This window comes from Bos mutus, chromosome 2 (assembly GCF_027580195.1).
Source record: "Bos mutus isolate GX-2022 chromosome 2, NWIPB_WYAK_1.1, whole genome shotgun sequence".
In the NCBI taxonomy this organism is placed as follows: domain Eukaryota; kingdom Metazoa; phylum Chordata; class Mammalia; order Artiodactyla; family Bovidae; genus Bos; species Bos mutus.
The window spans coordinates 8785003-8802745 of NC_091618.1; the positions used below are offsets into that span (position 1 = coordinate 8785003).

The following is a 17743-nucleotide window of genomic DNA, read 5'->3' on the forward strand; positions in this document are numbered from 1 at the left end:
CAGCCCTCCAGAGCCGTGGACTCCTTAAAACTGTGGGCTCAGTGATGAATTTCCCCTGCCCAGCTCCGCAGCGCCAAGACCTCAGTCATGAAGCAGGTCCTGGGACTCCAGTCCCAGCTCTGTCTGGCTCAGCCCCATCCACTCCAAGTTTCTGGGCTGAGCTGCAGCTGCAGCCTGCAGCGTCTGTCAAGGACTAGCGGTCAGGCCCAGCGGTGCTGCCGGGGGAGGCCCCTTCTGCCTTCCTTGCAGAATAAACAGAAAAGTTAACGAGCAGCCCGGTTCCCAGCCCTCAGGGCACACTGTAGCCGAGGCTTCAAGGGAAGAAATGGCCATGAATTATTTAAGCAAACGGGGAGCTTTATAGAAACACTTGATTGAACAGGAGAGAACTCAGCTTTGCTCTGGCATTTGATCTCCCCAATGAAGAGCCTGCAATGTCTCTGACCCCAGGTAAAGGCTGGGCCTCTGGCGAGTTTGGGGCTTTGAAGAATATTCTGGTTGTTGTCAACCTTGTTGGCATGTTAAAAATCACCTGGGGAGCTGCAAAATCCCGATGCCCAGGCTGCACCCCAACAAGGTTACTTTACAGCCTCTGGGTTGGGGCCCAGGCGACCACTGTGAAAGCTGCCTCAGGGCCTCCAATGTGTAGGTCAGACCAATTTCCTACTAGGGTGGGCATGGGGGGCGGGGGTTCAGACAGGCGGGCAGGAACACCCCTGGGGGTCAAGAGGAGGCACAACAGGAAGAGCAGGGAGTTTCTGTCCTTGTGGTCTCCTCCAGGCAGCTGTGCTGGGTGCCTGACCTTATTTAGTGCCCTTCTTACAGGTGATGAAACTGAGGCTTAGAAAGACCCAAGGTCTGGAGGAGGAAGGAGGGGGTGAAATGTATGGGAAGAGTAACGTTCAGTTCGGTCAGTCGTGTCTGACTCTTTGCAACCCCATGGACTGCAGCATACCAGGCTTCCCTGTCCATCACCAACTCCCGGAGCCTACTCAAACTCATGTCCATCGAGTCGGTGATGCCATCCAACCATCTCATCCTCTATTGTCCCCTTCTCCTGCCTTCAATCTTTTCCAACATCAGGGTCTTTTCAAATGAGTCAGTTCTTCGCATCAGGTGGCCAAAGTATTGGAGTTTCAGCTTCAGCATCAGTCGTTCCAGTGAATATTCAGGACTGATCTCCTTTAGGATGGGCTGGTTGGATCTCCTTGCAGTCCAAGGGACTCTCAAGAGTCTTCTCCAACACCACAGTTCAAAAGCATCAATTCTTCAACGCTCAGACTTCTTTATAGTCCAACTCTCACGTCCATACATAACTACTAGAAAAACCATAGTTTTGACTAGATGGACCTTTGTTGACAAAGTAATGTCTCTGATTTTTAATATGCTGTCTAGGATGGTCATAACTTTCCTTCCAAAGAGCAAGCGTCTTTTAATTTCATGGTGGCAGTCACCATCTGCAGTGATTTTGGAGCCCAAAAAAATAGTCTGCCACTGTTTCCACTGTTTCCCCATCTATTTGCCATGAAGTGATGGGACCAGATGCCATGATCTTAGTTTTCTGAATGTTTAGGCCAACTTTTTCACTCTTCTCTTTCACTTTCATCAAGAGGCTCTTTAGTTCTTCGCCTTCTGCCATAAGTGTGGTGTCATCTGCACATCTGAAGTTATTGATATTTCTCCCAGAAATCTTGATTCCAGCTTGTGCTTCTTCCAGCCCAGCGTTTCTCATGATGTACTCTGCATGTAAGTTAAATAAGCAGGGTGACAATATACAGCCTTGACTTCCTCCTTTTCCTATTTGGAACCAGTCTGTTGTTCCATGTCCAGTTCTAACTGTTGCTTCCTGACCTGCATATGGATTTCCCAAGAGGCAGGTCAGGTGGTCTGGTAATGCCCATCTCTTGCAGAATTTTCCAGTTTGTTGTGATCCACACAGTCAAAGGCTTTGGCATAGTCAATAAAGCAGAAATAGATGTTTTTCTGCAACTCTCTTGCATCTTCAAAGATCCAGTGAATGTTGGCAATTTGATCTCTGGTTCCTCTGCCTTTTCTAAATCCAGCTTGAACATCTGGAATTTCACAGTTCACATACTGTTGAAGCCTGGCTTGGAGAATTTTGAGCATTACTTTGCTAGCTCAATTTTTTTCTAAATTTTACTTTTTTACCAAATTAAATTTTACTTTACTTTACTTAGCAAAATTTTACTTTGCTAGCTCAATTTTGCTGGCTCAAAATTTGAGCATTACTTTATATTACGATATGTAAAATAGATAGCCAATGGGAATTTGCTGTATGACTCAGGGTACTCAAACAGGGGCTCTGTAATGACCTAGAGGGGAGGGAGATAGGAGGTTCAAGAGGGATGGCACATATGTATACCTATGGCTGATTCATGTTGATATTTGGCAGAAAACAACAAAATTCTGTAAAGCAGTTATCCTTCAATTAAAAAATAAATTAATTAAAGAGAAAGGCCCAAGGCCCCCAGCAGCAAGTGTCACAGCCAGAGCTCAAACGCAGGTCTCACTGACTTCAGATCCTCCACTTAGCAGCTGCCAAATCACAGAGGATCCTGGCTGGTCTGACAGCCCCCTCAGGAGGGTGCAGATAGGGTGCCCTCTAGGAGGCAAAGGAAGGAACCGTCAGTGCCAGTGCTTAGCCAGAGTCTTTGAACGGCTTCGTAACCATCCAGGAAGTATTGTTCCCATTTTACAGAAGATGAAAGAGAGTCTTCAGAAAAGTAAAGCAATTTGCCCAAAGTCATGCAACTCTCAAAGTGCAGAGCTGGGGTTCAAACTCAGCTCTCCGCTCTGTCTCTTGCTGTGATTTTAGCCTTTCTACTGGTCAGTTGCCAGACTGTGCTGTCTCTTGTCTTGCTTAGGGTTTTAGAAAGCTTTGGGGTTTGCTTTTTCACCTTTACACTTGCTTGTCTCAGTTGTATCCTCAGAGAGAGACCAGCCTATCTTTTCACTCTTTACCACACTTACATAGCGTGCTGAAAGTGAAAGTGTTAGTCTCTCCATCATGTCCAACTCTCTATGATCCCACAGACTGTAGCCTGCCAGGCTCCTCTGTCCATGAAGTTCTCCAGGCCAGAATACTGGAGTGGATAACTATTCCCTTCTCCAGGGGATTTTCACAACCCAGGGATCGATCCCAGGTCTCTCACATTGCAGGCAGATTCTTCACCCTCTGAGCCACCAGGGAAGCCCCATTAACCCCAAAGAGAAGTTAACTGATGGGAGACAGTCTTAAAGGTACCGATTTCCAGCTGCAGTGCGAAGCTTCCTAGGATCTCCCTGGATGTCTGGGTTCTCTCCCAATTGTTGACAGTGGGTAACTGAACCAGGGATCTGCACTCAGGACTAGCCCTGCCACCCCTCCCCGCTCCAACATGCTTAGTGCCGCAGAGCAGCTGCCGTGGACCCAGCTCTGCCGGGTCAGGGCCCCGCAGCCCTGCAGGTCACTCCAGTGCCCCTCCCAAGGAGAGCAGTGCCCTGGCGCATCAGTCACATCATCAAAGCGTCCCCATCTGCTGCTCAGCGAGGGTCCTGGTGCCAGCCCACCAGCCTGGGCCTGACAGCCGAGGGCAAAAGAAAAACAGATCAAGGAACAAATGTTGTCTGAGCACCTCCCCTGTGCCAGCCACTGGCTGGTGGTTGATGGTGGTGGCTTCTGCCATCACCCAGCACTCAGAGTCCTGGGATGGAGGCAGATGTCCCAAAGAAACATGTACAAATAGGAGCAGGCACGTGGGGCCAGCACCGCATAGAGAGATAACAGGGTCGTAGAGTAACGGGGCCGCTGTGGTCTCACCAAGGAAGCGGCAGAGCTGGAGGTAGCAAGTTGGGGCTTGAGCTTAGGGGGGAAACAGCAGTTGCAACAAAGCCCGAGGCAGGAAAAAAAGGTCTCAGTGGGGGTCACCAGCGTTGAAACCATCTCTGACCTCCCTCTGCAGCGTAGGACCACCCCCCTCCCCAAGCTTTTTTCTGTCTCATCCCCTTAACTTGTTTTATTCAAATGTTGATCACAAGTCATGATTCTCAGGCGTATTTGCTTTTGTTGGGAAGCCTCTGTGCCCACCGGTGAGCTCCCTGGGGCCCAGGCCCATCTTCTGGGCTGTATCCCCTGCATGGAGCACAGCGCTGGCACTGAGGGCGCTCACAAAATGTCCTGGGGGCTGGGAAGGGGCACAGGTGTGGCCAGGGCCAGGGAGGGGGAGGGTGGGAGGGAGTGGGGGAGGCTGGAGGGCAGACTGGAGAGGAGTCATAATTGCCAGCCTCTCTGCTTTTTCTGGCAAGGAAAAACAGATCAAGGAACAAATGTTGTCTGAGCACCTCCCCAGTGCCAGCCACTGGCTGGTGGTTGACGATGGTGGCTTCTGCCATCACCTGGCACTCAGGGTCCTGGGATGGAAGCAGATATCCCATAAATCATATACAAACAGGAGCAGGCACGTGGGGCCAGAACTGCATAGAGAGATAACAGGGTCATAGAGTGATGGGGCCGCCGTGGTTTCGACGGGGGTATTCTCACCAAGGAAGCAGCAGAGCTGGAGGTAGCAAGTTGCCAGAGGCCTCTTTATTAAGGCCTCTCTGCACAAAGAAACATGCTAAGCTCCACAGACACATCACATTGGACCCTCATAACCCTGTGAAGTGACTCGTGCTCTCACCCTGGTTTTATACATGAGGAAGTTGAGGCACAGAGAGAACAGAGAACCTGCCCAATGTCACACAGCTTGGGGCTGGTGGATGTGCGGTTTGACCCAGAGTCTACACCTGGGAGCCATGTCCCTGGCGTTGGGTTAAACCTCAGGGTGCAGATCACGGAGTCTGAGGCCCTACTGGACTTTTGTCTGAGGGCGCCTGGAAACCATGGGAGGGCATTACAGAGGCCCAAGATGCAGGCACGTGTGCTACTTACAGAGTACAGAGACCCCCACATCCCACCCCAGAGAATAGAGCAGAGGGGACCCATTGAGTGCAGCCCTGTGCTGTTTGGGTGGCTGCCACCATCACCTCTGTCTCCAGGGCTCCTGGATTCCCAGGGACTAATTGCAGGAAGTCAGGGGTGTGATGGCCTGACACCTACACCCCCCACCCAATATCCTGGGAGTCTTTCCCCAACAGCATCACCTCTTGGGGGAGGAGGGAGGGACTCTGAACGCCTCTTGTCACCAAGAGGAGCGGCTGTCAGGTCATGGGAGGAATCAGATGTGGGCATGTGGGCGTCCTTGTCCTGATCCTGGTGTGGTGGGAGACCTGGGACAAGCCACTCGACCGCTGTGCCTGGCTTATTATGGGCATTAAGTGAGGAAGCCTCTGATAAGGGCTTGTGGTGGGTAGCTCTTGTGGTCTGTGGTCCCTTTTGAGAATCTGATCAAATATAACTGATCCTCTTCCCTTGAAAATGCTCTAAAGTGTCACATACAATATTAGGGGAACTCTGGACCGACTCGAACCCACCCGCAGGCCATCCAGGCTTCAGGTTAAGATTCCTTAACAGAGATATCGGCTTCCCTTGTGGCTCAGCTGGTAAAAAATCCACCTGCAATGTGGGAGACAGAGGATATAATGGAGAACGATAATAATTTTTAAAGATTTTTTTCTAAAAATGTTTGAACGTAAAGGATTTTTAAAAATCTGATTAAGAGACTCACCCTGGGGAAGCTGCCTTGTGGTCAAAGCCCCCCACCCCGCCCCAGCAAGCAGCAGGCCTCAGCTGGGTGAGTGGCAGAAACTCTTGCCAGCCCCGCCTGGGACCACCCCAAGCCAAGGTCAGCAGGCCCCCTTTGTCTGGGATGGAGGACTTGCGTGTGCTGCATCTCCAGAATGTTCACTTTCCATCCCTCCCTTCCCTTCTCTGTGCCCCTCTTGCCCTCCCTCCCTGCCCCAATTCCCACCTTGCTCCCAGGCGATAGAGACCCACTTGGTGAATGTCTCTCCCGGGGGGCTGACCTACATCGCAGAGTGGCGAGGGGGGATCCTGGACCACAAGATGGGGCACCTGGCCTGTTTCTCCGGGGGCATGATCGCCCTCGGCGCTGAGGATGCCAAGGAAGAAAAGAGGGCCCACTACCGAGAGCTCGCAGCCCAGATCACCAAGACGTGCCACGAGTCGTACGCCCGCTCAGGTAACCCTGCAAGGGGAAGGGGCAGCAGGAGAGACTGGAAAGACCAGCAGAGCGGCAGTGAGTGAAGGAACACGTGGACTTAGCGATGCCTTGCCTTAGGGGTTACGCAGAATTTGAATGAGGGGTGTGCTAGCCACGCACCCAAACTGTCCTCAGTTACAGGGAACACGGTGTTGTGTTAAGCACTTTGCCTGTGCTGGGTATCATTCAACACTCGACACCCATCGCTGACCCTCACAGCACAGATGAGGAAACTGAGGCTCAGAGGTGACCCAGCCAGGCTCCCACATAAGGGGCACAGAGCTGGAAACGTTTGCTTCCTGAGCCTAGCAAATTCCTTCTCCTGAGCCCCTACCTTGCAACGTACCCTGTCTTTCCTCCCTGGAATCCTCCTATTTAGAGGGTCTTACCACCTCCTGGCACCACCCCCATAATCACTTTCTGATCCAAGACCCCCCGGGAAGCTCAAGAGCTTCTGCACCATCCCCGCCAGCCCTCACGGCAGAACTGCCAAACGTTAGACTCAGAAGCTGCCGTTAATGATCATGAACCCACCTCCTCATTTTACAGGTGGGGAAACGGTGGCTAAGCCAAAGCCACACTGCACCTGAGTAGCTCAGTGGGGCTGGAGCCCAGGTCTTCTGATGCCCAGCCCCACCTTGTCTGCTGCCTCTCTAAACAGTGCCCCTCAGAAAAAGCCCCAGGCCACCCCACCCCGGGACCCCAAAAGGGGCCCACTGCTCTGAGTTGTTAATCCCAGCCTTGGTTGGAGGAGAGGACCCACGCAAGATTTGCAGTGAAAAAAAAAAAATTGCTGGCTTGAGTACCACTCTGCCACTCACCCAGTTGGTGGCCTCTGTTTTCTCATCTGTTCAATGGGAACATAACACAGGTCTCCTAGGCCCCATGGGAAGTATTCAGCCTGCACCTTCAGCCAGCATTGTGGGAGGCGTCTGTTAACGGTCCACTGAAGATGAGTCTGTGAGCGCAACAGTGGAATCCATAGCTCCTGGAGCTGTATTCAGGAGGCCAGCGATTCGCAGTGGGTCCTTAAAACTGGTCTTCAGTTCTCTTCAAAGAGCTGTCTCTGCCAGCACCATAAACAAACAGGAAATCTCAGCAATGATAAAAAGCTTGCTATTTGTTGGGGACAATCAGCCCAGACCGTAAAAGTCCGCTTAACAGAGCATGTTGTTGCAGCCAGCCTGGCTCCGCCACGGATGGCTGCCACGGCCACTCTCACCCTCGCCCCGTTAGCAGCCTGGCAAAACGGCTGGGTTCTGATGGCCACGAGCGGCTCCGACACTTGAGAGGATTGAAGGGGCCAGGGTCTGCCTAACTCGCCTTCCGTGAAGCCCTCCATATGAATGAGTAGGATGTCCTACAAAGCTCCAATCTGTCCCTGAGAAAAAGCAGCCCAGAGCGTCTAGGGGTCCTGAGCCCTCAGGGGAGGTGGGGAGGGCCACGTTAGGACCAGAGCTGGGCCCTCCGCTGACTGGACCAGATGGGCAGGTATTAAAGGAAAGATGATCTGACCTACATCCCCTAGATGTTGGACCCAGAAGAGAAAGAGAAAGGATGGCCTGGGGAAAGGGCATCAGACGGACCCAGGGTCACACCCCAGCGCAGCCACAGCTTGCTGTGTTACCTGGGACAAATCGCATAGCCTCTCTGATCCTCAGTTTCCACATGCCTGAGAGGCAGATAATATCTGCCTTAACCAAAGCAACATTTCTTTTAAGAATTGAAATAAATGGATGTAAAGCACCCAGCCCAGCCCTTAAACTCATCCGTGATAGCTGCAGTGGTGGTTATAAGAAAGTGGGAACCCCAGCAAACTGACCAAAAAGGGACAAGGACAGCAAAACCCAGAGCTCAGCAGGCCTTCTTTATTTGCCTCCCTCTGCCTGTGTGTGCCTTCTGGGCAAATCTTCCCTGTCTCCACCTCAGCAGTCTCCCAAACTGTCAGCTCTGGAAAGGCGGTTCAGGAAAGTGTCAGAAGTGGTTCCCAGGGAAGGTGGGGTGGGGTGGGGAGTGGGGGGCAGGCAATGGAGAAGCGTCATTGCATCAGCAAGTTAAAGAAGGGTCCACAGACAAGAGACTTTTCCTTGGGTTTAACCCACTGTTCCCCAAATGCGCTTAAACCTGCAGCCCTTTCTTGGCTGAGCTCCGGTTAACATCTTAGCAGGACTAAGGTCTCAAATACACAGTGAGGGGCACACCACCCAAACCTTTGTCTCCCTGAACTGCTGGGACGTTCGTCTGGATTCTCAGGGTCTAAAACTGCCAGCGTTTCGAGGCCTTAGGGTCTTGCTTTGGCCAGCTTGGGCCAGGAGGGGAGCTATACCTCTGCCAGGCAGCTTATCGGGCAAATCAGACAGGCCAGCCCATGCCAATCCATCACCAACCAGTCCCGGCCAGGGCTTCCAGAGGTTTCCATCTGTCCTAGGGCAGCAGGGTCCTGAAGAGCAAGGAGATGGGAGGTCTGACCCAGGCTCCCTGGTTGGTCATTTCCCCACAGATACCAAACTGGGGCCCGAGGCCTTCTGGTTTAACTCGGGCAGAGAGGCCGTGGCCACGCAGACGAGCGAGAGCTACTACATCCTGCGGCCGGAGGTGGTGGAGAGCTACATGTACCTATGGCGGCAGACCCACGACCCCATCTACAGGGAGTGGGGCTGGGAAGCGGTGATGGTGAGTGGCGGGGGCCGCTGGCCACTCCCAGACAGGGTCCAAAGCCCAGAGGAAGGGCCAGCCAGGCTGGCACCTGGCTAAGGCTGAGAGTACAAAGGGTCAAGGTTGAGTTGCAGGGCCAAGAGTCCCCGACTGGGCAGAAGCAGGCCCCAAGCTTGTGAAGAGGGTTGAGTGCCCACTAGTGTCAGCAACTTGGAGGGGCAAACGCAGGGTGGCAGCCAGAGGCGGCCCAGCGTGCACAGGGTCACCGCCTTCTGACCCTGAAGCCTGGGCGGGTGGCTGTCGATCGCTCCTCTCAAATGGGAGCAGGCTGCCAGCTCACCTGCCTCCTCTCCCTAAACCAGCCCAGCCCTGGACTCCCCCTCTCTGGTTTCTGCTCCTCCAATCCTTCCCTTCTTTGGGGCAGGTGTCAGAGGCAGGGGTGGGGACTCCAGAAGATTCCTGGATGGATGCAGAGCTCCCTCTGTTGTTCTGCCCTGGCCCACTGCCCTGGGGGGCCCAGACCACCCAGAGCACATGTTCTGCCAGGGGTCAGGGCCTGCTCAGACTCACGGACACGCTGCACTGGCCAGAGTCCCCCTCCTTTTCTGAGAACCCTAGTTCTTGACCATTGAAGGTCACTTGTTTTGTCCCCCTGGGCCCCACCCATAGATGCTAAGTGGGTAAAAATTGCATTTCTGTGCAGAAGGCGGACACAGTCTGGCCCAAGGACCACATATCTACAGGGAATCCCTGGGGCGAGCCATGTCCAATCCCCACATTGCAGGCCAGGAACATCACCCGCCCCTTCCCTGCCCTCTGTCTGCCACCGTGAGGGAGTCTGCCAGGCCAGTCTAGTTCCCCAAGAGGCAGAAAAGCTTCCTGTGAGTTCCCACCAGGTGAAGAGCTCAGGCAGGGCTCAGGGAGCCTGCTCACGTAGGGTGGCTGAACCCTGGAGAGGAGTTTGGCCTGCTGCCCCCACCAACGCTGGAGTCGCCAGCCGAAGCGGGGGGCGCATGCCTGTTAAAGAGCTGGGCAGGCGTGGGTCTTGGGGAGACCTCTCCTCTCCCCACATCATGTCTGCCTTCCATTCCTTCAGGCCTTGGAGAAATACTGTCGGACAGAAGCTGGGTTCTCCGGGATCCAGGATGTATACAGTAAGGTTCCCAACCACGACAACAGGCAGCAGACATTCTTCCTGGCAGAGACTCTAAAGTGAGTTGGGGGCTTGGCCCGTGTTCTTTCCAGAAGGCAGGCAGGGAAGCAGGCAGGAGGGGCAGGCTCCACCATCACCATCAGTCAGGTTCTGCCATCCCAAGAGGGCGCGCAAAAGGGATGGGAGCTTGGGAACCAGGAGGTTATCCCACTCGGGGTGGGGGCCCTGGGCCAGGCCAGTTTCTCCACGCAGAGTGAGGTGGGCCAGACTCCACGCACCTGAGCATTAGCTGTGTGAGAAGTGAACTTCTTCACCCTGTTACTTAAGTTCTGTGTAAAACGGGCAGAGTAATCACCATGATGGTGTTGGTACCGTCCCCACAGCAGTTCAGCTGCTGCGCCGTCCTCTCCTCTCCAGGGTGGAAGTTGGCCTCTATCTCCTCGCGGTTTCCTCAAGTAGGTCCCTTGTGCTTTAGCCCTTCAGGATGGATGGGAACGGTCTGCTCCTTCCGTTAGGGGAAGCTGGTTTTGGGGGAGGTGCAGAGTGGGGGCTGGGGGCAGAGGCAGGATGAAGCAGCTCCATCTGGCCTGAAGCTCGATGTGCCCCCCGGCGTCCACAGCTCCTTCCCAGGGCTGGGCCCTCTGGACGAACTCAGGGTCTGCGACCTCTCTGCCCCCTTGGGCACAGGCCTGTCCCAGAGGCCGCCCCCACCCCAGGCTCTGAGCTCTGTTCCCAGTAGATCCCCCTTCCCTGGGGCACTGACAGGCTGTCTTGCTCCCTCCCCGCTGTGCACAGGTATCTCTATCTTCTGTTCTCTGAAGATGACATGCTCTCCCTGGAAGACTGGGTGTTCAACACAGAGGCCCACCCGCTCCCCGTGAACCACTCAGACAGCTCTGGCCGGGGCGGGGGCTGACGCCCACCCGGACCCCTGCTGCCCCCGGTCACCTCTTCTGGATTTGGGGGTTGTTCTCAAACGGATTGGGAACGTGGGCCCCTGCCTGGCAGACCCAGCCAATGTGTCGGACGAGCAACTTCTTTTCCTCTGTGAGGAGACAGGACTTGGAGACGCAGAGATGTCACACCAGACCCAGACATTCCTTTCCACGGAGAATTTCTGTGACACCTGCTCTCTCGCCGTTCCAGGGCCAAAGCACCAGAGGTTTGCGTTGCAGCCCCGTGGATTCGATTTACTTCCTTTCGTTTAGGCGGTTTATTGGGTTTTGCTTGATTTTGCCTTTTCTCTACAGTTGTGTTTTATCACAGATTATAAATATAGTTTCCAAACTCATGTGCTTTCAAAAATGCTATCATCCTGATAAACCCAACCTTAAAGTGTTTGCACTCACACACACAAAATCTTGACCCCATTTTCTGTATTTTGAATTCCTTTTGCCCAACATTTACTATATGTTCAATTATGTGTCATTCACCTTATAATTTGAGGCAGAGTTCCCCTTTGATTTGGGCCAGTTATGAATCACTAGTCCTGTTTTCATTACTGTAATGGAAAAATCTGTAAAGTTACAATAAAAGAGTTTATTGAATAAGAAATACAATTGGGTTCATTGCACATGAGTGACTCCTGGGGAAACCACGGCAATGTTATCATCAGAAAGAAAAATCAACCAGCAGTTGATTTAAGGTATAATTTAGTAAAGATGCCAACTTCTGTTACCTTCCCTTACATCGGTCCTAAGATACTCAGCAAGGGTGAGGCCAACCTTTTCAATGGGGTTGGATATTTATACATGAAGTTAAACATAGTGGCTTGGAAGAGACCCAGAGCGGGGCAGTAACATGCCTGCGGTCACACAGCCAATGAAGGCAGAGGGGAGACCAGCCCCTATGGTTTGCTCACCAACCCCGTCCAGCCTTCATCTATTCCATCGTTCTGCAGCTACTTGGTGAGTGTCTGCAGGGGGCCAGACATGGGCACACAACTGTGAGTGGAACAGTCAGAAGCCTCTCCCTCAGGGAGCATGTAGTCAAGCAGGGAGACACCATGGAGCAGAATGACTGCAAAAGTTCCATGAAATGCTCCAGAGGAGACAAGCAGGCCGAGACCTACCTTAGAGGAGCAGTCAAGGAGAGCCTCTGTGAGCAGATGACCTTCAAGCTGAGACCTGGAAGGGAAGATGCTGCTGCTGCTCAGTTGCTTCAGTCGTGTCCGACTCTGTGCGACCCCATAGACGGCAGCCCACAAATCTGCTCTCCCCCTGACCTCCACCCTTGGGAGGCCACCATTCTGCAGGGCAAAGAGTTCAGGCCCCAGCAGCTTGGGGAGAGCGTCTCCTCACTCACCCTCACCCCTCGGCAGCGTGTCTACCCAGCTGACTTCACAGGATGATTCTGAGTCCGTCTCCAGGCTCAGCCACTTCATTCTGGCTGTTAGTGAACTTGAGTAGCACCCTGGGATGCTGAGGCCCTGGGCCAGGTGACTTGGCTTTAAACCCCCATTGGGGGGACCTGGGCAGGTCTCCTGTCTCTCTGAACCTCTCTTTTCCACTAAGTGGAGGGTGGACCCTCCACCTCATAAGGTTCTCCTTAGCAGAATGTGGCTGGTGCCCTGAGGCTGTGGGAGATGCTGCTTCCTGTTGTGGAAACTCAGACATTTCCAGCATCTTCTTAACAGTAGTCAGAGCTACAAGGAAGCTGTGGCTGTAGCAGGAGCCCTGGCACTTGGTAAATAAGTTGCTGCCTAAACCCAGCAAATCACTCTTGACAGGCACCAAGAAAGTGTAACCTGCTTGGGCCCATTTTTTTTTAAAGCAAAACGGAAGAGTCATTACACAAATATCATAGAACAGTTAGGAATATCTTTATGGTAAGCTGAAAGAAAAACCATTCCCCTTCCTACCCTCCAGAATAAATGTTGTCATTCAGTTACTAAGTCATGTAACTTTGAGAGCCCACGGACTGCAGCATGCCAGGCTCCCCTGTCCTCCACTATCTCCTGGAGTTTGCTCAAATTCATGTCCATTGAGTCAGTGATGCTATCTAACCATCTCATCCTCTGCTGCCCCCTTCTTTTTGCTGTCAGTATTTCCCAGCATCAGGGAAATACTGAATATGTCAGCACCAGAATAAATACTGTTATATTTTTTTCCAGACCTTTTTCTATGATGGTACAGAGTATATTTTGCAAGCATTGTATCATACCATGGCATCCTGTTTTATTAGAATCTGCTCTGCACTAAACTATATGTTGTAAGCATCTTTTCTGTGCCTGTGTCTTGTTGTTGTACCTGGTGTATAGTACTCCATCGTGGGCTGTATCATGCTTTTAAGCCCCGATTGCTGGGCATTTGGGTTTGTGTCAGTTCCGATTCTTTAGCTACAAATAATAGAAACCAACACTTTCTAACTTAAGCAAGAAAAATTAATAATAACAATACAGTATTAGAATGCCTTGGAGTGGCTCAGGAGAGAACAGCCAGACCTCAAGAAGGACAGGAAAGAAGATGTTGCCAGGGGTCCAGGTTGCAAGAATCAGGGGGCAGCCTCCCCAGGCACCACCACCAGTACGGGTGAATCCAAATGTTAGCTCCAGATTCTACTGTGTCTCCCTTCAAGGACGCGAGCTTCCAAACAGCCTGACCTGGGTCACGTGCCCCTAGCCAAGGGGAAGGCAAGGCATCTTGACCACCCCATGCAATGGGCAACGGGCTGTTCCCTGGAGAAAAAATGAGGTTTGCTACCAAAACGACACATCTGTCTGCTGACAAGGCAAAAACAGCAGGACTGTTCTTAGGTCGGGCTTTGATTCTTCTCAGCATTATAAAGAGAGTTATGAAAGCACACTGACCCTTTCCCCTTTTCCCAGGTCCAACCCCTTGGAGTCAATTCCTGGGGTGTCTCTCATGGCAGAGCCACTTAGCAGTTCCCCAAGGCCCCAGGCTTCCCTGCTGGGCCCATGTCGCTGCCCCCCTCTCCTCCCCACAGCATTCTTATCTTCTGCATTATAGCTCGGAGCAAGTTGTAAAAATGAATATTTTAAAATTCATCCTCCAGGAGGGCCCTTGCAGGTGGAGAAATATCATCCCTTTGGCAACTTAACTCCATTCTGGGGATAAAAATAAGTAAGACCCAAGGTAGGCTGAGAGGAGAGGGGAATAAAAGGGTGAGTCATCTGCAATGAAGGAAGAATCTGAGCTCTGGAACCATTCTGGAAGCAGACCTCTCCGTCCCCAGCTCAAGGGGTGGCGGGGAGGCAGGCAGCGTGCTGCCAGGCTCATTTTAAGCCTCGTCTTTGCCCTCATAGCGGATGGAACCACCTGTTTTCTTCATGGATTGGTTTGTTGCTGGTTCCTTCCCAGAAAGCTTCATTAGCACCTGGCTCCAGGCACTGGGGCCTGCGGGGCATCACATCCCCGGGAAGAGGGGACACAGTCTTTTGCCAGGTGCTTCCCTTTAAAGGACTGTGTGTTTGTTCAGGCTGACTTTATACAGTGCATTGTGTCTTTGGCAATTTACAAAGTTCAAAGCCAGACGCATTGGAAAGAAAAGGCAAAAATAGAAAATCTGATATAAAGGCAGCATCCCTGAGACCCAGGATGTGAGTCTTAGCTCTCTTCTCTTTGCTTTGGAGAGGTGACCTCATCTTGGTCTAAGAAGGTGCTAGGGATGGGAAATGGGCCAGCTCGCCCTAGCTCCTCCCGAGGGGCCTAACCTAGGAAATATGCTGATTAATCACGTGGTGCAGAGATGCTCAGCCCTCTGTGACTCATGTTTAATCACACACTACTGGGGGAACAGGGTGCTGATGCTATTTTTTTGTGTGTCTAAAAATATCTGATTGGTTTCCTATATTTGGGACAGTATTTTGATCCCGCTCAGCCTATCTCTTAAGTCACAGCTTCTCAAATTTAAATGTGCTCCTGAATCACCTGGGGGTCTTGTTAAAACACAGGTTCTTATTCAGAGAGTCTGGCATGGAGCGTCCTAACGAGCTCCCAGGAGACGCTGAAGCTGCCAGTCCTTGGGCCGCACTTTGAGTAGCATGGCCTCAGTTAACGGCCAGTCCTTCGGTTTTTGGCCTTTGTCTGCTTCCCTTGTGCTGTCGCCTCTCCAGAGTAAAGTAGAGGGACTTGGGGTGTTGGGATGGCAGCTATAGGTACCTCGACTACAGAGGAACCTGCCTTAGAATAGGCGTCTGTCCCTGCGCTGCGGCTCCCCTCCTCCAGGACAGCCAGGGTAAGACAGGAGCAGGCTCGGTGGGGGCTTAGAACAATGCTATACAGTAGAACTTTCTGTGATGATGCAAATGGTCTAGATCCCTGCTGTCCAAAAGGGCAGCCACATATGGATATTGAGCTCTTAAAATGTGGCAAGTGCGACTGAAGAACTAAATTTTTCGCTTCATTTTAATTAAATTTCAATAGCTGTGTGTGGTTCCTGGCCACTGTTTGGACAGTGCAGTCCTCAAACTTAGAAAGTCAGTCCTCTGCTCGCTGACCACCTGCCGCACTGGACCCTCGACCACCTGCATCGTTACAGAAAGAATCTTACACAAAACATATTGTTTGGGGACCTGAGGGTTCCCTTGAACGTACGTGTTTATTTTTGTATGCATTCCAGCCTCTGTTTTCTGCAAAAGCCTCTGGCTTTTGATTTGTTTTGTGTTTTTTCTCACTCAGTTTTTCTGCGGATTGGAATGCATTCCGTCAGGCTGAAGGAAAGAAGGACAAAGGAGAGGAGGAACGCAGGCTGAAACCAAATGAACCTGGGTTCAGCTCCACCCTGTCCTTTCCCTGGGCTGTGTGACCTCAGGCAAGTCCCTTAAGCTCTCTGGGCCTCTGCTTTTCTGTCTGTGGAAAGGGAGAGTGGTTTCCAGGGTTAACTGAGCTCCCCGGTGTTGGAACTCAGTACCTATAGTGATTATCGTTATTACGTGAACACTCTTCGTAAACTATAAACCTTGAGTAAATGTGAGGAAAACACTACTGTCAAAAATTCTTCTTTTAACAAAATGCTATGAAACTTGGAGAAACTGCATCAACCAGGCCCAAGAGACAGACCGAACTCTCCAAGCAATAAATCTGAACATTTTCTGCTTTTCGCATGGAACGAGCATATTGCCGTTAGCCCTGAATCTGCGAAAACTGGGAAATGGGGATGAAGATTTGTAGGTTGTCCACAGGCTTCCAAGGCCCAGTGAGTTTGTGAAGGATGCTCGGGCAGGAGTGGCCGGCTGGAGGAAGAGGCTGAGAGCTTGTCCAGGATGCTGGCAGAGAGGCGTCTCTGCTTTGGAAGGTGTTTGAGATCCTATTTGTCTTTCCTCTTCCTGGAGACCTTGAATCCCTCCTTGGAAGGGAGGCAAGGCTGGCAGTTATTTACACAGGAGAAGACCGACTAGATCAGCCCAGCCCTTGTCCCACCGAGAGAGTGAGGACACAGGCCCGACCTGTTTGTCACTCTCCAGTCTGGGGGCTGAGATGAGAGCATGCTGAGGAAAAGGTTTCACACACACACTCACATACATGCACATGCACTCACATGCACACACACACATACATGCACAGTTATGTGTGCACAAACATACACACATGTACAAGCACACAAATACACACTCATGTGCACACACAAACACACCCGTTGACTTCCCTCTCCTAAGCCCTAGGATTTATTGGCCAGCCTTGCAGTCATCAGGGGTTGGCTGTCTCCCTGGCGGTGGCGGGGGAGCACACCCAGACGGTCCTGACCCCACTGGGAGCCCCTTGCCCCCAGTCACTGTTCCTTCTGGAGCTCCCCTGAGACCTGAAAAGGGGGTTTTGTGTTGAGACCTGAAAAGGGCCACAGAATGATTCAGAGCTGAAGCATCCTTAGGTCACGCTCCCAGAGTGTTGAACCGAGCCCCAGGCACCAGCAGCACACGGGAGCTTGTTAGAAATGCAAGTTCTCAGGCACCCCCCACCCCCCGCCTGCCCCGATCGACTGAATCAGCAGCTCTGGGGGCACCAGCAGTCTTTTTGTAACAAGCCCTCAGGTGACCCTGGCACAGGTAGATATGGGAGAACCGATGCTGACTGATCCCCAAAGCCACCCCACACCCCAGAATAAAACCCATGCCTAGCCTGTCTCCATTCCATATCCCTCTGCCTCAACTCTGTGTGTGCTCATCAGAGGTCCTGCCATAACCAAATAAGAAGTGCCCCCCCGCCCCCGTTTTGAACAATACAAACACCCTCCAAACAATGAATTCTCTCCTCAAAAAATAAATAAAATTCACAATGAAACCTCCTTTATGATGAAAACTGAAATCCAAACAAATTGAAGTCAAAACTCCTCCTTTTCCATTTTTTTGTTCTGCTCAGTCTTGACCAGAATAAAAATTCTGCTCTCAATTGTTTTCCTTAGATGTCAGGGTCTCTTGGATGTTAGGGTTCCTACAGCCCCACCTGCCTCTTGAGCCATCTCCTACATCCCTGTCACCACCCCCAATGTTGACCTAATCTGACCCCAAGTTTCTGGAACATCTTGCTTTTCTGGGGTCAGACTCAACAGGACGTGAAGAATCCCAGCACCAGCTGGAGGTTAGCATCGACGAGCAAACTCCACTCCCTCTGGCCATTATCCCTGAAAGTGATGCTCCAGGTCCATCCCCTACCAGGCTGACTGTGCTTTCTCCCATCCAGTTAGTTCTTGAGGTTGGGTTATGGGGCTCAGGGCTGCTGCCCCAGCCTCGGTTCCAGAATCCTCCAGGCTTTTGTAATTCAACAAGTAGCCTTTACCATCCCTGCCCCATGAAGAGTGAAGAGCGAGGTGCTAAAAC

General features: G+C 52.0%; 1 protein-coding gene across 3 annotated transcripts in view; it reads left to right on the forward strand.

Moving 5' to 3' along the window:
- Nucleotides 1-13188, forward strand: part of MAN1C1 (mannosidase alpha class 1C member 1) — a 155683-nt gene extending 142495 nt beyond the window's left edge. For all 3 annotated transcript variants that reach the window (XM_070383133.1, XM_005895930.3, XM_070383136.1), the window contains 4 exons: nt 5921-6140; nt 8662-8834; nt 9913-10028; nt 10765-13188. In XM_070383133.1, the coding sequence (XP_070239234.1) occupies nt 5921-6140; nt 8662-8834; nt 9913-10028; nt 10765-10885 (630 nt within the window). In that variant the 3' untranslated portion in view covers nt 10886-13188. The remainder of the gene's footprint in view (nt 1-5920; nt 6141-8661; nt 8835-9912; nt 10029-10764) is intronic.
- Nucleotides 13189-17743: the final 4555 nt, after the last annotated feature.